Below are 25,127 nucleotides of genomic sequence, written 5' to 3' on the forward strand. Positions count from 1 at the left end.
TGATGGCTCAAAGCAGAATAATATAGGGTTTATAACATGTAGAAATAAAATGTATCACAACAATAGCACAAAGAATGAAAGGTAAATGTTGGTATAGTGTCATTTTTATATTATACATGAAGCGGTATAATATCCTAACACAAACTACTATAAGATAAGATTCATACATTGATTTCATATACATACTATATAAGTATACATGCAGACACATATGCTCACGGTACATACACATGTTCTGAGACAGGGTCCTCACATTTCACTCTATGGGTACGCGGCACAGCAAAGCTGATACAGTCCTTATGAGGAGGAACATGAAGGATCCACCAGGTGATTAAATGTATGTAAGCACTGGGAGCGTTTTAAGGTAGATAACCAAATGACTTTGCTCTGTCTCTTTACTTTTCTGTTTAAAGATTTATTTATTTATTTTAGAAAGAGAGAGTGCTAGTGGAGGGGCAGGGGCAGAGGGAGAGAGAGAGAATCCCAAGCAAACTCTGCACTGAGCCTGGAGCCCAACATGGGGCTCCACCCCACAACCCTGTGATCACGACCTGAGCCAAAACCGAGAGTCGGAGGCTTAACCGACGGAGCCACCCAGATGCCCCTGTCTCTTTACTTTTAAACTCTATGACACTAGCGCTCCCTGAAAAGGATAAAGATGGATCCCACTGATGAACTCGGCTGCCACTGCAACTGCCATTAGACCTCCCCCTGTTCTGATGATGTGTCATTTCCTGCTTCAGCCCCCCATCAGCCACAGTGACAGAAGCCCATGGAATCAGATGTGAAGTTTAAAGATGAACACTGCCTATACTCTTCATTTCGCCCAAGAGGCCATTGGAAATAGCCCAAAGACCCACTCAGGGAGATGGACATCGTTTCCCAGAAGTAAATACGGCTCAGCTTGTACTTTGGAACAATTGGTCAACCTCGCTACTTGCACAATTCGTCCGCAAAGGTTAGGCAGTGCCTGAATCGGATCATGGCAGAATCACCGGGCCTCGTCACCATCTGCCTTTTAGGATATCTACTCAGTGCTGAATGTACAGGTTTGTTTCCTTTTTAAAGATACATTGAGTGTGCTTGAATTTTGGATATAGAAATGTCTGGTGCTATCTTCTCCACTAAATAACCATTACAGGATTTGACAGCAGTTTAAGATCCTAGTTGTCAGCATGTGGCTTGGTAAGTACTGGTTCTCTGGTAGCTGTGTTTTCTTAATTGTTCAAATCAGATAGATCTACAATGCTTATGGTACTTTTTTTTTAAAATGAACACTGTTAGGCTTGTGATTTGACAATGTAATTCTGCTTAGAAAACAGCCATCTCCTTGGTTAAAGAAAAGAGTGGGGAAATGTTTTAACCAGGAAACAGCAGACAATGAAGAAAAGACATTAACTCTGTTGTTTTGGGTTTAATTCACCACTTTGAGATCAGAATGGGAGGTGCCACATTAAAGCCACAAACAATGGCTTTATTTACACACACAGTTTGATTTTAAGATAGCTGACATGTTTCAAAATTTTAGAACTATATAATGAGGCAAGCCTCTAATTTTAAATTTTCCTAAAATCATACACCTACAATTTTAAGTTTTACTTACAACAAATTTTTCATTACTAAGTTTTACTCATCCCTAAAGTTTTTTGTGAATTAGGAACATTATTTTGTCTCTGATTCTTAACATCGCAGAGTTAATACATGGGGAAACCCAATACTCACTTGAGCAAAACAAGTCCAAGAACTGACGTAAGGAGGAACTTAGTTAATTCAATGTATAGCCCTTGGTTTTTTCACAACTTCAATGACTTTATGCATTTCCCAAAGGCAGGCACACAGGAAAGAAATTACCCCATTTAGGCAAACAGTGTGTTCTCACAGGAAGCATTTATCACCCTTACTTGTCAACCTACTATAATCAAATCTAGTAGCCGACAGTGCCAGGATCAGGGGTGCCAACCCTAAGGGTCCCCAGAAAGCAGACAGGCCCTGTGTTTCCCACTCCAGACATGACGTCAGACTGAAATGCAGAAATGATGATATAAGAATGCAAAGGTTAAATCAAACTAGCCAAGTGGGTAGAGTGAAGAAATAAAGAAATTAAGCTGGAAAATTCACAAACTAGGACATAAAGCTAAGTCTTTACACATATCAGTGTGAGATCTAGGAGGACAAAAGATCCAAGCCCTTCCTTCAGGAAAAGTGGTGAGATAATGGACGTTTCAAGAGGGCTTGTGCTCCCTTGAAGACCTCAGATGTTGGAAAAAAGGAGAGATATGGGGTGTGTATGGGGGGGAGTAGGATTTGAGCTCTGGGGAAATAATGGCTAGGAGAGATAAACCCAAAGAGAGGCTAAATATATGACCCTCAGACAATACTGAGGAGAAAGGCAGTGTGATTCAGAGCCATTGTAGTCAGAGACAACAGGCCCTTGAGGAGAGAGCCAGGGGCATTTCCCTCAGGATGGCCTGCACTCACGCCGCTCTCTCTTCTGCTCTTAAACCATCACCGGCTTCTAAAAGCTGTTTCTATGAATGACATACAAAGACATTGCATTTTCATGACTGCTGACCTTAAGTATTATTTGCATCAGTTTAGAATTCTGAAATCAAAACTGTTCTGTGCAACCAATTCATTTTTATAAGGTGTATGGGCTGAAGGGGTCTTTCATTCGGAACGAATGCATGAAATGAACGAAGGAAAGACAGCTTTGGTCACACACTTTACAAAACTCCACACAACTGAGTGCCTACCACGGTGCCAGAGACTGGGGTGAGGGGTCAGGGGCGTGGGGATCACCCAGACTCCCTCTTTGACCTAAGGCACCACGAAGTCAAGGGAGAGATTTCAATGTAAGGAGACAAAAGGTGTGCCAGGGGTTAAAGGACCACAGAGAAACGAATATGTTAACTGGGGAAACACTTGACAGACATAGTATCTTGGGCTGGGTCTTAAAAGAGGAGTGGGTCCACTCTCCTTAAATGTCTGATTCAGGCCATCACACGCAGAGAGAATCACATGTGTGCAAAGATCCAGATTCACAAAGAATGTGAGGTCTTTCAGAAACTCAGTAGGTTTTGAATATTAACTATGACAAGTGAGGTAGGGTAGCTAGATGGGGTCAGGTCATCAGATAATGAAGCTCTGAAATGAAAGAGTTTGGACAACAGAACCCAATTATTGGGTCATTAGACGTGTAAACATGAACAGCGCTGATGGCTGATCTAGAATGCTCAGTCTGGCAACATTCTTTTTTTTTTTTACTATGTTTTTTCTTATTAAGTTTTTCATGTCAATTCCAGTACGGGTAGCGCACTGTGTTACATGAGTTTCGGGTGTACGATACAGCGACTCAACAATTGTATACATTACTCCGCGCTCATCCTGATACGTGCACTCTTTAGTCCCCCCATCACCATCTGGGTGTGGAAGGGGAACAGGTTCCGAGAAGCGTGGAGAGTGAGTCCTGGGCCTGTGATGTGATTACAGGACACAGCATCGTACCTAGGAGCACGGGCTGGGTGGTCTGAGTGCCAACGCCGCAATCCCGGCTCTGACACTTCAGTACGCTACCTGGGCCAAGTGACTTCCCCTCTCCGAAGCCCCATTCCTCTCACTTACAAACAATGAGATGACAGTCCCTGTCTTGTGGGACTGCTGTTGAGGAGGGAATGAAATCATGACCCCGAAGCACTAAGCACAGGGTCCAGCCCTTTAGAAGCATTAGATAAACGGCAGCTCTGATTCGTCGCAGGACGATGTACAGCTAGGGAGCTGGAAAGAGGATCTGGAATTCAGATGATACATCTGACCAGAGGTGGATATTTGGAACCCACTGTTGTAGAAAGAGCAGCTCCGACGGTGTGTGTGAGGGTGCCGGGAGTGAGCACGGGTAAGGTGGCAGCTGGCACAGAGCCCGGCTGTGGCCAGCGCTCGGGAACTGGTGTTGAGAGAGTCCAGGCGGGCCTGGGGGGAGGCAAGCAAGGTCCAAAGAGCGTAACTGTGTGCTCTTCATCTTCTTGCTTGCACACCGAGAGACAGGGTCTCCTCACATTCTGTGCCCTAGATGCCTTGTTTCCCTCACCCTAGTCCCAGCCACATGGTACAGACGTCTGGCATGACCAGGCTGAGGCAGGAACCTGAGGAACTCTGAACATTGAGGGGGCAGGCAGACAAGGGGGAATGCACTGACTCAAGTGGTGGGTGAATAACAAGAGTTAGAAGAACCGGTAGAGTGACTTCATGGAAAGAGTACCCTGGAGAGAGATCGACACACACACACACACACACACACACACACACACAGAGGTCAAGCACTAGAAATGTTTCAGAGCCGTCAAGAAGTACATAAACTCATAACTATCCTTTAGGAAGTCCTTGCTGATCCTGACAATAGTCATTTCATTACATGGATGGGAGTAAAGAAGGGAAAGAGCCACAGAAAAGTGCATTAAGGCGCTAGAGGGAACTGAGAAACAGGAAGGCAGGCCAGCATGAGAGGAGGGGGGGGCGGAGAACCAGCGTACACCACGTACCGTGTACATGTATTACCTCACGGAACCTGTCGACAACAGTGTGAGGTAGATACTCTTATTATACCACTGGTATACCCATTTTGCTTTTGGCCAACTTAAGCTTCAGAGATTTTGTCACTTGCCTAACGTCTCACAGCCAATAGGTGGTAAATATGTTATTCAAATCCAGGTGTGTCTGATCTGACTGCGAACCCCTGTTTTTCCACCCAGCCATGCTGTAATTGGAGGCAGACATAGATGCTATCGTCGGGGTGCCCAGGGCCAAGCAGAGAGGAGGGCCCGGCGGGGTGGCTGGGAGGCACCGCCATGTGACGGCAGCCATCTGCAGCCTGGCGATTTTCTCCCACAGTGCTCAGCTGCCTGGGGACGGAAGACAGGCAGATGGCCGCAGTGATCTAGGGCTTGGCGTTGCAGGGTACTGCGGCACAGAGGAAGGGGTGAAGGGAATTGAGAAAGTTGGCAAGAGTTAAAGAGAAAAAGTCTAAGCTAAATTCCAAAAAAAAAAAAAAAAATGAAGTCCAAGGGGACTCGCAGAGCAAGAGAAAAGCGAGGTTGTCAGGGGACTCGAAGTCTCCATAAAGTGAAGAGCTGCAATGAAAATAAGGGAATACAGTTTAGCTCCTCTTCGTCGTCTTCTTTTTAGAATTCATGAGAAAGCAGTCTCCAAATGCCTGGAAAGTTCATCTTTTTTTTTTTTAAGATTTTATTTATTGGTGAGAGAGCGAGTGAGAGAGAGAGAACACAAGCAGGGGGAGAGGCAGAGGGAGAAGCAGACTCCCCGCTGAGCAGGGAACCTGATGCAGGGCTCGATCCCAGGACCCTGAGATCATGACCTGAGCTGAAAGCAGACGCCCAACCGACTGAGCCACCCAGGCGTCCCTGGAAAGTTCATCTTCTAAGCGCCTGGTCCTGTTAAGATCGTATCAGATAGTCCCTTGAAGAAAGGAACAATTCCAACAACTTCTTGAGTTCCTGTTATTAATAATAGATAGAGATACGTTTTCTATATCTACCTAGAGAGACATACACAGAGACACAGAGAGAGTGAGATTTGAATGTGGGGAGAGAGGCAGGGAAGGAGAGAATTAGGTTAGAGACCTCGATCCTCCAGAGTTCAGGGGTGTCCCTAAAGGCTAGGCAGTCACAGCTACAGTCACATCCTGACTCCCAGAGAAAGACTTAGGTCACTGGAATTCCCTTCACGCATGCCAACCGAAGGTGTTGTGAGTCTGAAAATAAACAAATTACTGCAGTGGTTTTTCTTTAACATCTAGTGAGAGACACTGGGGTTGCATCTGCAGCTGGACCACAATTAGGCTTCTGCTCTTCCAAGAGAAATTTGTTGCAAAGTCATTTGGGCAACCGCATCCTGAGAACGCAGCCCGGCCAGGGTGATGGATCACCTTGCAAGGACCTGCAATTAGCTATTTTCAAATGATGACAAAGTGTGAAGTTAACTGCTTATTTGAGAACTTTCTTTTTCATCCAAAGTAAATTCAAATAGGATTGAAAATCTGACCTTTCATTACCGGAACTCTCTTGACTAAAAGCCAAATTAAATTTTAATTCCTAAATCTCCACGTGGATACAGTACCATGAGGACATCACAGATTTTGGCTCCGTGCCCCAAAGATAAATTGGCTTTGGGATTACTTGGATTAAAAACAAAGCCTTTCTTAAGAGATGTATTTAATTTTCATGGTGTTTTCTTTTTCCTAAAGCTAAAGGACAGTTCTTTTGAATTTCAGTTTTTCTTGATCATGAAAATGCCACCAAAATTCTGAATCGGCCAAAGAGGTATAATTCAGGTAAACTGGAAGAGTTTGTTCGAGGCAATCTTGAGAGGGAATGTATGGAAGAAAAGTGTAGTTTTGAAGAAGCTCGAGAAGTTTTTGAAAACACTGAAAAAACTGTGAGTATTTCCACATAATATTCTTCAGATGCAGCGCAAAGTACAGAAAACTAAGAGAAAAAAAAAAGAAAGAAACTTCTCTTTGGAATTTTAAAATGTCTACCCATATATATGTATTACAAATGTTATAAAAGGGAAGGAATCAAATCCAAAATGTTTTGAATACTACCACTAACTTGTCCTCTTTTTCTTTATAGACTGAATTTTGGAAGCAATATGTTGGTAAGCAATTCATTTTTTCCTCTAGTTGGTATAGGAAACATTTGAGAATTGCGTAACGTTTCTCTGTATAAATAGACAGTATATTAAACCCTGTCCAAAGACAATATATTAAACCCACCCCCTGTCTTTTACCCAAGACGGAGTGGTGATATGTGACAGGTTTACGCCAGCATGGGGGATATCGGCTGGCAGATAAGCTGACTCCCCCCTAGGGCTTCAAAAAGACGTCATTGCTCCCCAGGCCGCTGGAAGGGAGAGACTAAGGTGACTGCAGCTGGGGACGGAGTGGGGGTTGGCAGTCCCCGGGAGAGAATAGAGAATGCTGACTGATTTCAACGCTTATTGCTTAGAGGTCCCCCCTCCTTATGGTGGCCTACAAGGCCCTCCATGATCGCCCCTGCCCTCCCTTTCCACTGGCCCTCAGACCCTCTCCTCCTGCTCTCCTCCTCACCTGCGGGGGTGGGGGGTTGGGGGGGGGAGAGGGGCAGCGGTCCTGGCCTCCCTGCTGTTCCAGGCACACTCCAGGCATGCTTCCGCTTTGCTCTCTGACCTGACTGTTCCTTGAACATGGAATGCTCTTCTGCCAGGTTCCCCTAGGCTCGCTTCCTCATCTGCTTCAGCTCTTCACCCAAATGTCACCATCTCCATGAAGCCTACCTACCTTGATCATCTGTTAGTACTTCAACCTACCCCCCCTTAACCCCGTCACTTAGATACCTCCTCTCCTATTTTTCACAGCACTTTTCGCCACCTGAGGTAACATATAATCAATGTTCTTACTTCTACCGTTTATCGTCTCTTTTCCCCACCTCATTAGAATGCAAGCTTCACATCGGCAGGGGTGTTCAAGTGTTTTGTTTATTGATGTATTCCTGGTACCTCGAACGCTATCTGGTGCAGAAGCACTGAGTCAACACTTGTTGAATGAATTGACCAAAAGGAGGAAAAGTCAAAACTTCTGTGACAACTGAGCTTTAATACTGTAAAATCCAGCAGCGGGGATCTGAGGCAGCATACATCCCAGAGGTTGACTTATCTAAGACCATCCACAGGGACGGAACCTAGACAACAAAGCACTGAGTTCCAGCTGGTGGAGATCCTGTGCTACGTTCCACTTGCTATTCTGGAACGTGTTCACACTCCACTCACGCAGTTTCTCCACTTTTGTTTTTAACTCCTGACGGAGGATGAGGTCCACTCCGTTACATTTACTTTCTCGGCCTTTCCTTGTTGTTAGTAATGAAGGCTAGCAGGCCAGTTCTCTACTCAGTTATTCCCCCACCGTTAGTCCGAATGAGTCTTTTTATTCTTTATTTCCATTATATTTGAAACTTGAAATCTTGAGATTTTTTTTTTTAAAGATTTTCTTTTTAAGTAACCTCTACCCCCAACATGGGGCTCGAACCCACAGCCCCGAGATCAAAAGTTGCACACTCCACCGACTTGAACCAGCCAGGTGCCCCTTGTGATAGATTTTTAAAGCAAATCAATTTCTACCCCCTCCACACTCCCCCGCCCAAATCCTGGCTGTAAATTCCCATGACCCCTTCATTGCCCACCCCACTCCCCAGCAGGGGTTGGTCAGAACCTCTTAAGCACCGTATTTTGAAGCTGAGCCCCTGCCTTCTAGGTCAAAGGCCACGTTTACTGTATCTGGGGTAAAGATATCTCGGAAACCTCAGGGGCATGATTCTGTCACTACTGCTTCATCCACCAAAAACGAGAACAAAAAAGCAAAAAGAAAAGAACTCCCTGCCTCTTTTCACTTGCACCAAGATTCCTAACCGCCCCAAAAGAGCCAATGCTATTTCTTACCCTATGGGCTGTCACAGACTGCAGGGCGCAGGCCCCTCACGCCTGCCTTATCCTCTACTATCGACAGTCTGGTTGAAGAAGGAAGACCGTCCAAGCACATGAGCTAGCATCCGTCTAGCACTTTCCAGTTTACAGAAAGCCTGTCATATTTAACTCACACACCAACCCAGTGAGCAAAGCATTATTAACCTCAGTTTACAGAGGACACTGAGGCTTAGGGAGGCTAAAAGACTTGCCAAAGGTCACCAGTTAGGGAGTCACAGAGCCCAGAAGAGAACCCAACTTCTTTAACGAGCAAGCCCTTGCTCTCGCGATCACCCCTCCCAGCCTTCAAATGTAGATGCGGTTATTCATTATCAACAACCTAGTAGCCTTCAGCCGGAATCTCTCACTTGACAGGTCTTATCCCTTGTTGTCTTTGACCCCTACTGTCCGTGGTTTTGCCTGAGCCCAAAGTACACACAGACAAGCACCCAACGGAGGACTAAATGCAGGATAAAATGACACTCATTTTAAAGATATGTCTCAGCAAATGAGTTGCTGTGTAGCTGGCTGCAAGCCCAGACCCTTTCAGTGAAACATCCTAAATAATTCAGATCCGCTGGTCTATAATATAAAGTACAAATGTAGCTCGTTTTTTAGACCAGTTTGCACATCAATAATAATAAACCAGAGATAACGTATTTTGTTTTCATAGAATTGGAACAAATTGAACTATCTCTGCAAAAGCACACTGGATCAAGGGGCAGAGGGGACAAGGTCCAATCTTTACAGCACGCAGGTTTTCCAGAGAGGGACTGTCTCTGACAAAGGGACAGGAGCCCTTAGTCAATGGGAGCTGGGTGCGTACTACTGACGGAGAGCGTGACCGATGAGCCTCTCCTCCCCTGAGGGCAAGCAACCTTCACACTAGAGGGGGGGGTTATGTAAAGTAGGACCAAGAATGAGAAATTTCTCTCTCATCGCCCCCCTTTCTCTTTCTTTCACTCTTGGGTCATCTTTACCTCTTACTCTTGCCAAACTAGCTCATTTTTTTTTTCTTCAGGGTTGTATCTCTTAGCTCAAAGTATGTACCCCTCTCCCTTCTGGTTCTATTCATTCCTTTCTCCCACGGCTGCCTTAGAAGTATGGATTGAGCAAGGGCTTTCAGAAACCAGCCTCAAAGGATCCCTTCTCATCCTGACCCTTCCCCTCTTGCCTATTCCTTCCTCCTGGTTTCCTACCACGGGTGTCTTCTAAGGCTCTCAAGCCCTCCGTGAATGTACAAACCTCGGGAAACGGAGAGAGGAAACACAGCCAACCTATACATAAATAAAGCAGATCTTCAGACCCTTTTCGAGTGTTTATGGGAAAAGCAGTTTCTCACCTGGAACTAATATGACACTGTATGTCAACTAACAAGAATTGAAATACGAACTTCTAAAAAAATAATAAAAATTTTAAAAATTAACACTTTAAAAAAATTTTAAAAAGAAAAGTTGTTTCTCCCTTTACCTAGACCATTTGGGGCCTAACTCAGAGACAGCAGACTATCTTCCGGCAGCGAGAGATGCTTCCGGCGTCTCTTCCATTGTTTCGAACCCTTACTGCATACTGTACTTCAAAAAATTAAATGATCCCCGAAGGGAGTAGATGCATTTGCTCCAAGCTGAGGCTGCCACCCAGCTCAGCATTCTCTGCAAGACCTGCTGAAGTGCAGGGATTGGATTTAGAACTAACCTGTCGTCATTCTAGAAGAAAGGAATGAAAACCCTTCCCCCACTATGCTCATACAGTCCATTTCTAACCTCTGACACTCTTCTTCCTCTCCCTCTTCCTCTTCCCTTGGGTTGCGTAAACTGCATACATGCCTTCCTCAGAGCAATTTCCTACGATGGTAGGAGCCCCACAAGCTTTGTTTCGGTAGCTCTTGGAAACTCAGGAAGACAGGGGCATCCCATAAGCAGCGGCATCCGCGGTCCTGACCCTAAAATCAGGCTCCCCTCCCCGTGAGTCTGTGCACGGAGGCATTCTAAGCAGTTTATTTGCTAATTCACCTTTCTTAACCTGTCTCTAAGATGGAGATCAATGCGAGTCCAACCCATGTTTAAATGGCGGCATCTGCAAAGATGACATTAATTCCTATGAATGCTGGTGTCAAGCTGGATTTGAGGGAAAGAACTGTGAATTAGGTGAGTAACTATTTTTTGATTACTCGTGGTTCCACGTTTCCCTGTGGAACCAGATAAAACTGGGAAATGCAATATTTATGTACCATAATTTTTTCTTAAAAACATTTTCTTAATGCTGTGAAGAACACTTAACAGGAGATCTATACTCTTTTTTAAAAGATTTTATTTTATTGGCTTGTGGTGGAGAGAGCATGAGCAAGGGGAGGGGCAGAGGGAGAGGGAGAAGCAGACTCCCCGCTGAGCAGGGAGCCCCACGTGGGGGCTGGATCCCGAGACCCTGAGATCATGACCCGAGCCAAAGGCAGACGCTTAACTGATGGAGCCACGCAGGTGTCCCAGGAGATCTATACTTTCAACAAATGTTGACGTGTACAAGGCAGCACTGCTCACTGTAGGCACTGTGCTGTACAGCACATCTCTAGAACTCCCTCGTCTTGCATAACTGAAAGTTTATACCTGCTGAATAGCAGCTCCCCATTTCCCCTTCCCTCGGCCCCTGGCAAGCACAACTGTATTCTGTTTCTGTGTGTCTGCCTATTTTAGACACCTCAAATAAGTAGAATCTTGCAGTATTTGTCCTTCTGTGACGGGCTCGTTTCACTTAGCGTAATGTACTCCAGGTTCATCCGTGCTGTTGCATGTGACAGGATTTCCTTTTTTTTTTAAGGGCTGGATAATATTCCATTCTATAAAGCATATACTTTCAAAGCTTATAAACATTTATTTGGTCCGTAGTCCTGGTTTCCTGGATGAGTTCAAGAAACTATAGTAAGAGCAATAATAATAACTGGTAGCTAATATTAAATGGTAATGATACTCCCGTCACTTATTAATCCTCAATCTGACCATATGCCCTCCGTACCGTTATTACCCCCATTCTGTGCAGATGAGGAAACTATAGCTCAGACAGCTCAAAATCACAGAGGCAATAAATGGTTGAGCCAGAACTTGAACTTCAGTTAGTCTGACCAAAACCCACGCTTCTCCTATCCACAAAGTGCAAAGAAAACTGAGCCCATAAAATTGCTTGAACTCATGACTAAATCATTATCAACATAGGCAGTGGAAGTCAATGAAATATAGAATTGAGATATGGTGAGGCCAATTTTCCACAAAATAGGTACTTCTCTGCACATACTAACCACTTCACATGTGAAATTTGTTGACAAAAATCAGATCTCATTCCTGAATTTGACTATATGGATTACATTGAAAGAGTACAGCCACTTTGGAAAACAGTATGGGGGTTCCTCAAAAAGTTAGTAGAGCTACCCTACGACTCAGCCATTACACTACTGGATATTTACCCCAAAGATACAGATGTAGTAAAAAGAAGGGGCATGTGCACCCCAATGTTCACAGCAGCAATGTCCACAATAACCAAACTGTGGAAGGACCCGAGATGCCCTTCCACAGATGAATGGATAAAGAAGATGTGGTCCATATATAGAATGGAATATTACTCAGCCATCAGAAAGGATGAATCCCCACCATTTGCATTGACATGGATGGAACTGGAGGGGATTATTCTAAGTGAAATAAGCCAAGCAGAGAAAGACAATTATCATATGGTTTCACTCATTTATGGAACACAAGAAATAGCAGGGAGATCGGTAGGAGAAGGAAGGGAAAAATGAAGGGGGGGAATCAGAGGGGGAGATGAACCATGAGAGACCATGGACTCTGGGAAACAAACTGAGGGTTTCAGAGGGAAGTGTGCCTGGGAGGGATGGGCTAGCCTGGTCAAGGGTATTAAGGAGGGTACGTATTGCATGGAGCACCGGGTGTTATAGGCAAACAATGAATGAGGGAACACTACATCAAAAACTAATGATGTACCATATGGGGACTAACATAACATAATAAAAAATTTTTAAAAAGGAAAAAAAAAAGAAGGAGTTACATAGCAAATCTAGGAGCACTGTGCATCTTTTCTCCTCATAGCCTAGAATTTTTTTCTCCCCTGGGATTTTGGCCATTGGAGTAGTGTATCCCCATGTCCTTCTCCTACTTGCTTATTATCTCTGGATGCAGGATTACTGGTATTCTGGTTGTGAAAGGCACACCATGCTAATAACAGATTCTCTGTCTTCTCTGAAACTCCAGAAGAATGGAGATGCAATCCTAGGGAAAGAATTCAACAGCACAGGCTACCTGACTAAGGGCAAAGAGTAGAAAATTGGCAGGACTCTATTAAGACTTTCTAGCAACCCACCTGACACACAGATGAAAAAGGCATAAAACAAAATGAAACTCGGAAGCTGCGGTTGTCCTACAGAGAAAGGAAAACAAGTCATCTGTAATGTTCAGAAATCCTTCGGTACTCAAGAGAACTCCACTGATCATCTTCGTTTGAGATCTAAAAGATAAAAAAGAATAGAAGATAACACAAGGCAAAGGTGGTAGGGCAAAAACATTTAAAAAGGAAGAAAAGAACGGATGCAGGTGGATGAAGTGGTGCCTCTGGCTTGGGCTCCCATTCCCTCGGATTGCCCAGCATGGGGGCAAACCAATGCCGGGGTACCTTTCCTGTGGGTGTGGTAACTCGCTCAAGATCTCTGCCGCGCTACTTTCATCTGAAAGGTTCTAATTTCACATTCAGATTTCCGTAGATACATCTGATCCTGCTATTATGGAAGCCTACGGAAATCTTTGGAGTAGTTACTCATTATCAGCTTAAATAATATAGCCACTGGAGCTGAGGGAATGAATAACTCAATTAGTCTCAGTTCCAAATGAAGAGCACACTGTAGTGGAGTATAACTGTAAGTAGCCTTTAGCAGGTGCCTGGCTGGCTCAGCCGGAAGGGCGTGCAACTCTTGATCCCGGGGTCGTGAGTTCAAGCCCCATGTTGGGTGTAGAGCTTACTTTAAAAAAACAAAATTAGGAGCAATTTTTTAAAAATAGTGTTTAGCATTAAATATTCCTAAAAGTCTTTAGTTTAAAATGAAGGTACTTGAATGGAGGAGAATTACCCTGAGGAATGTAAATATAAGCACAAAACTTCTGTAACAGGGTTTGCCAACCGTGTGAGGCTGTGGGCCACAGGGCAGAAGTGTTAAGTCTACAGTGGCCACCCCCTCAGCCCTCAGGTTCCCTACACGATGGTTTGGGAAGGACTCTGCTCTTGCAACTGCGTCTACCGCCATTATCTGGCCTCTAGGGAGCATGGATCTCCCCTAGCATACCTGACCAAGGTCAGGAAAAATCCTCTTGGGGCAGTTAGTTCAGAGACAAAGCGGGAATTCTCTCAAAACTCTTTTTAGACACTAGAGGAGAGCAGACGCATATACAAACTCCCATTTAAGCTGGTGCTTCAAACTGATCTGTAGACTGACCTCAAAGGCTGCTAGACAACACAGTTTATAGAGCAATGAAGCCCCAAATTTCTTGCCTCACCCTTGTCTTGGAAAAAAAAGGAGGGGGGATTTCCACTGTTAAGATTTTGTTATTTGCCTCTTCCTGTGTTTATCAGGCTACTCTCCGGGAAAAAGAGGTACAAACCTTCAGGGTGTGATTTCTAGTTAAAAGAATAATGAATTGGCTACTGTGTCCCTGTGGTTAGAATAATGACCACGATATGTCCCCATTTACACATCACGTCTGAGGCCTTTCCAGATAGACCAAGGTCTGTAAGAACTTGGGTCATTCCTGTCCCCTCTAGAGAATACAAGAGGCATCTTGATACCCACAGTAAGACAGGAGGGAGAAAAAAAATCACAAGCACATAAACACTTTTTATACCTTGCTGACACGTTGTAGACACCACACACTTATTTACTGAGTATTTCTGTGGAATGGAGAAAAAAAAAAAAAGAAAATATCTTGAGTTTAGCTGAATACCAGTATATTCTATGGTAAGCTTGTTAAATAGAACATCTTTTGTCTGAGCTTTGGTTTTCACATCACTGAATATATGAGGCAAGATGAAAGCAGAGGAAAATAAAGCAGAACAGGAAAACTTTGGTCACAAGCATGAGCGGAATTAGAAAGAGGTGTTTGGGTAAACATGAAGGGGAACAGGAACAGATGCTTTGAGAGGTTCAACAGATATTCTAGGCACAGAGACCAGCCCCGGGACCAGGGAGAACCCATAGCCAACACAGTGCTAGACACCTAAATGCTCAGGAAAGCATGATGAATGAGTCCCATAGTGACTGTTCCTTAGATCCTGGACTCCAGACCTCCCCACTTGAACTCCTTGTGCTACTATTCTATTTCCAGAACCTTGAGTCCTTTCTCTGAGAGCAAAAGACTGCTGATTGAACAGCAATATTTCTCACTGCACACACAACCCAAGCCATGAAGAAAAATCAAATGAGAAAAATGGTAGACAGGTCTAGTAACTTAGCCAAGGACACAGAATCAGAATTGGGGAAACCACACTGAGTTTATTCATTCCCGTTGTACGTGCCCTAAACCACACCAGGCTGCACCTACCACCTACCTCTGTTAACTCACCACAATCTCATATTGACTGAACACTTTCTTTTTTTTTATAATAATATTTTTTATTATATTATGTTAGTCACCATACAGTACATCCCTGGTTTCTGATGTAAAGTTCGACGATTAATTAGTTGCGTATAACACCCAGTGCACCATGCAATACGTGCCCTCCTTACTACCCGTCACCAGCCTATCCCATCCCCCACCCCCCTCCCCTCTGAAGCCCTCAGTTTGTTTCTCCGAGTCCACAGTCTCTCATGCTTATACAGGTGGTATTTGATTTGGCTGAACACTTTAGTACTGCTTTATAACAACAAAATGATAGCCAATGACATGAAAGGAGCCAGGGATATAATCATGAGTAAGGAGAAAGGTCTTTAAAAAATAAATACAAAGGACCAGGTCCCATCTTCTTGGATCACGCACTTAGTAGATTATTGGCAGAACAGGTTAAAAGCTCAGACGGGTTCCTTTGCCTACCTGGCAATAGTTGATTTGCCTCCCCTTAATTCCTGAAGTGGCAATAAGGAACATGAGCAAATTATTACACTAACCTATGCTAGCCTATGTAAAATAGAATTCGAAAATTGAGATCCGACACTCAAAAATCCATAATATACTCCAAAACCATAGAGTCATTCTGTTCGCCTGGACTCCCCCAGAAAAAAAAAAAGAGTCTGTGCCTCGAGCTTATTTATTAGGGTGTGCAATCCTAGGGAGCAAGAGTCAGGGACAGGGGCGTGAGACAGTGAGGAAAGGAGAACCGGTCATAGAAAAAGTCATCTCTCCTCATCTGCAACTGATCGCTGGATCTCCTGGGACTGTTTTCCAAGGAGCCATAGGAACTGTCCTCAGGACAGTCCATCTGGCAGGGGAGAAGTGGTGAAAGAATCTGTCCATCAGCATCTGTCTCCCAGTGGTCAGAAGTGTAGCCGAGGGGCCGTTAACTCCCCCACATCTCCAGGTTGTACTCGCTGGGGGGCCCGCACAGGTGATGCGACATTCCATGCCTCAGCATCAACAGGAAAGTGTCAAGGTAAGAGGGGAGAGGCACAGAGGGCATATACGAGCCAAGGCAATCCAAGGCTGCACCTGTATTAGGTCAGAAGTCGATGCAGAGCGGATGGCCACAGCGCTGGCAAAGACACCCGTGAGGCTGAGAGGAACTAAGGTGGCGCATAGCAGGTGTCTAATATAGGCACTCTTTCTCAAACTTTCCATGTTCTCAGTACACCACCAAGTGAGCATTTCTCTTGAAGGTGGTACTGGTGTTGAACAGCTAGGTAAGGGGGAAGGCATCTCCTATCCATTGTGTTCCTGTGCTGCTCTAGAGACAGCCTGTTTCTCTTAACTCAGCAGGTCTCAGCTGGCCAGCCCCGAACCGTGCTACTTCCTGTTATTGAGACTGCATAGGAGAAACAAAGGGAAAGCACGGTAATTAAAAAATACAAAATAAGGGGCGCCTGGGTGGCACAGTCTTGGAGCGTTTGCCTTCGGCTCAGGGCGTGATCCCGGCGTTATGGGATCGAGCCCCACATCAGGCTCCTCTGCTGGGAGCCTGCTTCTTCCTGTCCCACTCCCCCTGCTTGTGTTCCCTCTCTCGCTGGCTGTCTCTGTCAAATAAATAAATAAAATCTTTAAAAAAATACAAAATAAGATGGCAGGAATAAACCAAACATATCAGAAGTCGGAGTTCATGTGAATTGGGGTTAATGGCAATTTTCAGTCTGGAGTTAAAAATCGAATTGTATGCTGTTGACAAAAGAGACACCCAGAATAAAATTACACCAGGAGGCTAAAATAAAGGGACATAAAAAGATTTTCAGGTAAATGCTAACAAAAAGAAACTGGTGAAGCAATCTTAATGTCAGACAAAATTGATCCCAAGACAAAAAGGATTACAAGAGACAAAGAACACCACTTCATATTAATAAGGGAGATTGTATAGGGAAGTAGAAAATGTGGGCCACCAGAATGCTCATCAGTGCCCACACATAATGTCTTTGGCATTTAGCCACCTTAAAGGACCTGATTTCATCCTCTTGTGTTGATATATACCCACCTCAGCCAGCTTCAAGTGTGCTTAGATAAACTGGATTATATTAAAGCTATGAACTTCAGTGGGGCGCCTGGGTGGCTCAGTCGGTTAAGTGTCAACTCTTGATTTCAGCTCAGGTCATGATTTCGGGGTCATGAGATCAAGCCCTGCATCAGGCTCCACACTCACCAGGAAGTCTGCTTGAGATTCTTTCTCTCCCTCTAACCCGCTCTCTAAAATAATTAAACAAATCTTAAAAAACAAAAAACAAAAACCAAAACTATCGGAGTGCCTGAGTGGCTCAGTTGGTTAAGCGTCTGCCTTCAGCTCAGGTCGTGATCCCGGGGTCCTGGGATTGAGTCCCACATCGGGCTCCCTGCTCAGTGGGGAGTCTGCTTCTCCCTCTCCCTCTGCAGCTCCCCCTGCTTGTGCTCTCCCTCTCAAATAAATAAATAAAAATCTTTTAAAAATAAATAAAACTTAAAAAAAAACCTATGAAATTCTATTTAGCAAACTACACTATTTTAGGACAAAAAGGCAAGTCGGAGTGGGAGAAGACACCAGCAATACGTATGTCCAAGAACTGGAACTCTCACACACCGATGCTGGGAATTTAAATTTGTACAAGTATTTCAGGAAACTACTTGGCAGTATCTACTAAACCTGAACATATGATCCAATAATTGCGCTCATAAGTATATCCCAGTATTCATGCATGTGTTACCAAAAGGTATGTGTTAAGAATGTTCGTTACAGCATTACACCTAAGAGCCCAAAACTGGAAACTCAACTCAAATACTCATCAGCAGTAAAATGGATAAAAACAGTAATAGTTACACAACAGAATGCTACACAGCGTGCAAATGAACCACCGCTGTACAAATAACAAGGATGATTCTCACGAAGTGTTACATGAAAGACACAGAGGAGTACATATCGTGAGCTTCTATTTATATAAAGTTCACGAACAGACAAAACTCCCTCTTAGAATCTGGCAATGGATGGCAACTTTGGAAAAGAGGACCAGTGTAGTGGTGGAAGGGGGCACTGGGAGAGCTTCTGGGATGTGGAGAACATCCTACACGTTGATGGGTTTAGTGTTCAAACAGGTGCACACACTTTGTGAAAATTCACCCGGAAGTTTTGAGGGACTTCTCTGAATATACATTATCCTTGAATAAACAGCTTCTTAAAATTGCAGTCCCAGGTTTAGTGAAAGTAGAATATCCAACCCTTCAGTTGATGCCGAATCAAATGTATCGCTGCCATTTTTCTGCCTTATTGAGAAGTTTATCTCTCCTTCTACTCTGAGCTCGAGGCTCCCAAGCTTCTCTCCGGGAATGCCCTCTGCTCATATTTGACCTATACGTGAGTCAGTGGTTTCATGTACTCTCGAGCAATGCATGCGGAATGATGCTATTACTGTTGATTTTGCTCTCTTTCAGATGTAACATGCAACATTAAGAATGGCAGGTGCAAGCAGTTTTGTAAATCGGGCGCCGACAATAAGGTGGTCTGTTCCTGTACCACAGGGTACCAACTTGCGGAAGACCAAAGGTCCTGCGAACCAGCAGGTCAAAATCTAAATAAGTTTTGTGTGTGTTTTTTTTTTTTTTTAACTTGGGGAGATCCATCCTCCAAATCTATATTTGAACCTTCAGGGCATTTTAACTAGCCTACATACTTCTATAATCCCTATTTGTTTCTACTTCCTTTTGAGATCATAGAAAAGATTAGTAGCTTGAACTGGACAATTTGCCAAATGGCATCATCATTTTAAATAGAAATGCTGTAACTGTCCTCAGTCTGAATTCTTTTCCCTGTCCCTTTTTTTCTGACTTTCAGATCATGAAGCAATTAATCTGGGTGATTTCTGTGTATTTGTAATTCATCGAGTCAAATTACTGTAGTAATCCCAGGCCATCAAAGATACATAAATGATTGACTGATAGGCTTCTAGTACAAGGAATGACGAATGTTAAGCCTGATTCTGTCAGGGTGTGGCCGGCTTACTCTGAGAAGGTTATTTCCTATCCTTGGGTGTCGGGCTGAGTTTACATGCTTGGCATCAGAATAGTTCCGACGGCCATCTGTTTCAAGTTGTGCCAGACTGTCCAACACAGTCAGTCTGTACAGCAGTGGACACAACAATGCTTCCCAGTCATGTCAAACAGGCCACCGCGTTGACAGCTGACTGGTGCATTCAGAACCCCTCCACTCCACACTCCTATTGCTCTTCTCTGAAACGAAGGCAATAGAAACTTTGATTAAAAAAAAAAGTAGACTCTGCAGGATCAATTGTATTTGATAAATGAGGGGCCTTTTTTGAAGCAAACTAGATATAATTTCTTTTGCATTTTCAAAGGCTGATATTAAATTGGTACATTAAATCATGCACCATTCCTCTGTAACTGGGTTCGATACCTATCTCACCAACGCACCCGGCAGAGGAAATTAAAGAAAGGACCAGAAGCCAAGAGTATACACGCTGCCGCAACTAAACCGAAGAGTCTGGAAGGCTTCAAGGACCTCCCCACCCATCCTTCTGCCCGGTTCTTCACATGCACAGCTTCACAGCTAGCCCAGCTCCAGAGAAGATCTATATGTTTTAACCTTCAAAATCTAACTTCCAGTGTAGGCAGATGGCATAGTAGCTAAACCCTTATAAGCCCTTCTCTGTTAGAAGAAGAAAAAAAAAAAGAATTGAGAACCACCTCTAACCATTAAGTGTTATATTTGAATATAGCCTTATCCTTAGCAGAGTAAGTAGGCCAAGCCTAAAATAAGTTTTGCTGTCTTTCGATAGTAATGGTCCCTTTTCTCTAGCCATTGTTGATGATGTGTATTTATACATAAGTATTTTGAACTAATTTCCTGTTTTCCCAACCACATGGTGACTTCATGATACTTTGCCGCAGCCGGTTGCTATAGAAATGTCTGTTAGAGGGAATGTGGCTAGAAGGAAAGTGAGAATGAAAATGAAATGTGAAGTGACTTTGCTTGACTACAAATTTTCATTCTGGTTGTCCCCAATGTATCAGGAGACGGTTTCTTGTCTTTAGGAAATAAACAGACCCAAGGTAAAAAGTTGGCCAGTTCCCAGGCGGATGTGGCTATGATAATCATATTAGTAATTTCTTTGGTTAAAGGGGTTTTTTTTCAAGTCATCTCTACACCCAACGTGGGGCTCAAGCTCGCCACTCCAACATCAAGAGTCGCACGCTCTTCCAACAGAGTCAGCCAGGTGCCCCAGTAATTTATTTCGTTAATACTTAACCAAATTAAATAATTAAGTCATGATTTCTTCCCAGCATATCCCTAAATCCACCTTGGAGTCTAGAAGGCATTCTAGTCTACGAAAGAAAGCCTGGCTCACAATAAGCAATAGAAGTCCCGTTTACCTAATTCTAAAGTTAAAGTTACAGGGCACCAGTCATCAGATTCCCATTTAGGGACAGTACTTGGGAGTAAGAGTTTTCAGTAAAGAAAAAAAAAAGTCATTAGACTTTATAAAACTCTTACAAAATTTGATTCTGGAACACCTCTTCTATTTCCGTGAAGATGATGGGTTCCTGAGCCAAATGTTCTTTTCATGAAGGGTTTGAAAACTTTCCATGAAAATAATGCAATTAACCTTTTAGTTTGAGACTATATTCATTGATTAGATTTTTCCAATATTGATGGGCCTGCTTCTCAGAAGTGACAAGGACAGGCCTCATTCTCGATTTCTGTAATACATGCTCTGCTTGCCAATGGGAAATATCAGAATACTAATTTTTTTTCTCCGTGTTTCTAGTGCCATTTCCATGTGGAAGAGTTTCTGTCCCACACGTTTCTACGACACGCACCCGTGCTGAAACTTTTTTTTCCAATATGGACTACGAAAATTCCACTGAAGTGGAAAAAAATTTCGAGAACCTCACCCAACCGCTCAACGACCTCACTCGAGTTGTTGGTGGAAAAGATGCCAAACCAGGTCAATTCCCTTGGCAGGTACTCTATATTAATGGTGTGTCAAAACTGGAGCCCAGAGGGCAAGGGACAGGCCAGGTGGGGGCTGAGGCAACGGCAGTAGACAGGCCTACTGAGGTGAGGGAAGTGTTTAGGCAAGTTTCAACACTGAGCAATATGAAGAAACCCTCAGTGGTGGGAAGCTAGTGAAAGAGAAGTCCGGGGACAGCTACCATACAAGGTCAAGGAGAGCTTGATGTCAAGGAAAGCATAGCAGGATTCCAGAAATGCAACTGGGACATGTGGAAGTGAGGTCACAGGTATTGGGGTTCAGGGTACTACTTCAGCTCGTGGGAGAACTGGTGAGAGAAAGTCTCTAGGCCCAGAGAAACTGGATTATTTTGAAGGGATTTTTAAAAATTTATTTATTTGAGAGGAGAGAGTGAGATAGAGAGAGAGATCACGAGCAGGGGTGAATGGTAGAGGGAGAAGCAGACTCCCCGCTGAGCAGGGAGCCTGGTGTGGGACTTGATCCCAGCACCCTGGGATCACAACCCGAGCTAAAGGCAGTTGCTTCACCGACTGAGCCACCCAGGCGTCCTTGAAGGGATTTTTTAAAGGACTCACGTAGGAAGGAGTAAAGCAAGAACTGGGTTAGTGGAACTAGGGTCTGAAACAGGGGCTTGGTCCAAGGCTCAAAGTGTGCTAGCATCAAAATCACCTGAAAACTTGTTAGCAATGCACAGTTCCATGCCACACCCCAGACCTACTGAAGCACAGTCTCTGGGGGGACGGCAACTTGTGTGCTAGTTAACAAGCCCTTTGGGTGATTCTGAGGCATACTACAATCTGACACCAAGGGAACCAAACACCAAACAGTAAACTCAGGGCACCTAGTCCCACATTTCTCCAGGTGTGATCTGTAGACACATGAGAATCACCTGTGCACATTTCTGAGGCAACAACCAAGAGCTAGATTTGTAGCAAAACTTGTAATTGACCCAATGGCTCAAGTCTAAGTGATTGCATCTGAGAGAAGAAGGGGGCCCCAGAGGCCAGGAGCCAGGCTGGTCCTTATATGAAGTGGTGCTGTCCAATAACGTAACTACTAACCACGTGTAGTTATTTAAATCCAAATAATTGTCATTAAAATTAAAAATTCATCTCAGGCACACCTGCCACATGTCAAGTGCGCAATAGCCACATATGGCTGGTGGCTATGGTACTGGACAGCACAGATACAGAACACCGCCATCACTGCAGTAAGTTCTATTGGACAGTGCTTATAATAGCTTAGTCTAATTCAAAACTCCCTAGTAGCCACAATCATATGATTTTGTGGCTATCAGTCCAAAATATTTTCTCTACTGAAGTTTGAATTTTTGCCATCATGGACCAGGAGCTTCAAAGCCTTTTCAGTCATCAAACCAGTAACAATTTAAGCCAGGATCAGGTAAATGTCCCAGGTTTACCACCACTGGAATTCTCTGAAACTACGTATCTATTCAGGCTTCTTCAGAATGCCTGACATTTTCCAATATAATGGGTGTTAAGGATATTGAACATTTGCCTGGAAGGTAGGGATCGGCACAGACATTGTAGAGAATGGTACTGAAGGGTGGTAGGCCCTCACAACCAAGGTTATATCTTCTGTTCTTTTACTGTGGCTTTGCTTTTTTTTTTTTTTTAAGATTTTATTTATTTCTTTGAGAAAGAGAGAGTGCACAAAGAGGGGGCGGGGCAGAGAGAGAGGAAGACGCAGACTCCCTGCTGAGCAGAGACACCCCCCTCCCCCCGATATGGGGCTCTATCCCAGGACCCTGGGATCCTGACCCGAGCCAAAGGCAGACACTTAACCGACTGAGCCACCCAGGCGCTCCACCTTGGCTTTGCTTTAAAGAATATTTGTTGGACTTGATCTTACAGCCACGAAAATACACTGTGTGTTCCTTGATCCCCCCTCTATCCCCTATTTAGGCACCCTACCAGCACTGCTTCCCTCATCCACCATGACCTCTTCCTTCACTCACCCACATCTCTATTCTCCTTCATGACTCTTCATAAGAATCATCTCCATCAACCTTTCTTTGAACAATCGCTACTGGATCCAGCCATTCTAATTACGTTTTCATTCTAACATCCATGTATCAAATTCTATCTAATTTTACTACTTGTGTTCTTATGCATTCTCATTATGTATCCAACTTCCATGGATAGGTGGTTGGAACAAAAGATCCTACTTTATAATAATTACCTTCCTTGGGGTTGTGGGACATAAAGCAGTCCCTAGAGTGGAGAATCCATAAACCTAGATGTGTTTTATTAGCTAAAAGATGACTTCTCTTTTAAAAAACAAAACAGGATTAAAAAATATCCCAGGATGCACACATTGTGGGCTTAGCATTGTCCCCTTGTCAACCCAGAAATGAAATTGGCAAACACACTTAAATAAGAGCTAAAAGGGGGTGGGGGTATAAAGCCATCTCAACTTAGTCACATAATCTCTGCATTCTCCACCCACCACCTTTAAGCCAGATGCTTGCCAATGTTTTAACAATGCAAGTCTTTCCTAATAGAAACTTTAGTAACTCTAGCAAGCTATTTTTTTTAAGAAGAAGAAACTATTAGATGATGGTTGCAGTTGTAACAAATCTTTTCACGTCCTCATTGCACACTCTGTGGTTAGCACACCTGTTGACGCTTTCCCTCCAAGCCTAGCTAAGACTCGTTCGGAACGCTCAAGACCGCTCTTGCACATGCGCACTCCCTACCTCACCCATATGAAGTAGGATTACTGACTGCAGAGGCAAAAGCACTAAGTTTTCGTCTTTTTCAAAGGTGAAGAGCTGAGCTCCTTTCTAGAGTCCTTGAGAAAGACCCTGTCATACTTCCACACTGTTTCCTTCTCACCCAAGGGGTGGCTCTCCACGCTCACCTCCACCCACTTCCTCACAAAAGGTTACTGGTTTTCAAAAACAAGAGATAAACTGGGCGTACAAAAGTCACTTTCCAGGATGAAGCAGGAAATGAAACAAAGCAGAATCTCTCCTGTGTGGTTGAGCCAGCTCCACAGCCACGCTAATCTGCAAGGTGGAACGATTTGATTTGATTGCAGGCTAGACTGCAGTGCACCTGCTGCTGCCAAGGCATCAAGAGAAAGCGAGCCACAGCTGGGGTTTCCGTGCCCAAAACGGTACAGCTGTGGCCCAGAAAGATGAAACGGGTTAGGAATATCACCCAGAAAGGATTCCAAATCCCCAGACTTCCTGAAAGGGTGGGGGGCGGGGGATAACGCGACCACCTGGGTGAACAAACCGCACAAAGAAGATGCACAGGGAGGTCACCTTCATCCGCAGTCATGAACGGCGTCAAGCTGGAAAGGTTTAGCGCGCTAAGGACAAGGACTAAGGGAGCTGTCTGCAAGAGCTAACGGGCCACAGAGGAAGGGAGAGGGCGCCTTTTTCTTTGAGGGTTTAGGGTGAAAGTTAGAGGCAGGCAAGCAGATTCTGGTCCCGGGTAAGAAAGTCCTCTCCAACCCCAGGGTTGGCTGGGCAGTTCCAGGCGGCAGCTTCAGTTGTTTGTTGAACTGTTAACCTGAAGAGCCGGGGAGGGCGCGGGCTGATAAACCCGTGGGGAGAGTGTCAAGGGCCGCGGTCCATCTGGCGGGAGACTAGAGCAAACTGGGGGACCGCTGCCACTCCATTAGGTTTGAGACCGTAAGAAGTGAGGGTTCGCCTTGCCCCTAGCTCCAGCGTGGTGGCGGCCCTGTTCAGTCCTTACCTTATTCGAGAGCTCTCCCTTCAGCTTCCCGGCCCGAGGTGAAGCTGCACTGGGCCGGCCCCCTGCCCCGGGGGCTTCCCATAATCCCCTCCGGTCCCAGCCAAGGCCAGCCCCACCCCCGACCCCTAAGGCCAAAGGCGCAGGTGGACTTGCCTGACCTCTATCCTGCAGTGGGGGAGGGGGGCGGCGTGAGTGAGGCCAGTTTCCTTCATTTTCCTTCCAGATGGCCCGCGGGGGGGGGGGGGGGGGGGGGG

The 25,127-nt window shown here is 44.6% G+C and overlaps 1 protein-coding gene across 1 annotated transcript in view; it reads left to right on the forward strand.

The window, feature by feature from the left end:
* Positions 1-970: 970 nt before the first annotated feature.
* Positions 971-25,127, forward strand: part of F9 (coagulation factor IX) — a 30,435-nt gene continuing 6,278 nt past the window's right edge. Inside the window, exons 1-6 of the mRNA XM_008701550.2 lie at positions 971-1,049; positions 6,284-6,447; positions 6,645-6,669; positions 10,542-10,655; positions 18,588-18,716; positions 20,939-21,135. Coding sequence (XP_008699772.1) covers positions 983-1,049; positions 6,284-6,447; positions 6,645-6,669; positions 10,542-10,655; positions 18,588-18,716; positions 20,939-21,135 — 696 coding nt within the window. The 5' untranslated portion in view covers positions 971-982. The remainder of the gene's footprint in view (positions 1,050-6,283; positions 6,448-6,644; positions 6,670-10,541; positions 10,656-18,587; positions 18,717-20,938; positions 21,136-25,127) is intronic.

The sequence above is a fragment of the Ursus maritimus genome (assembly GCF_017311325.1).
Source record: "Ursus maritimus isolate PB19 chromosome X unlocalized genomic scaffold, ASM1731132v1 scaffold_X1, whole genome shotgun sequence".
Classification (NCBI taxonomy): Eukaryota; Metazoa; Chordata; class Mammalia; order Carnivora; family Ursidae; genus Ursus; species Ursus maritimus.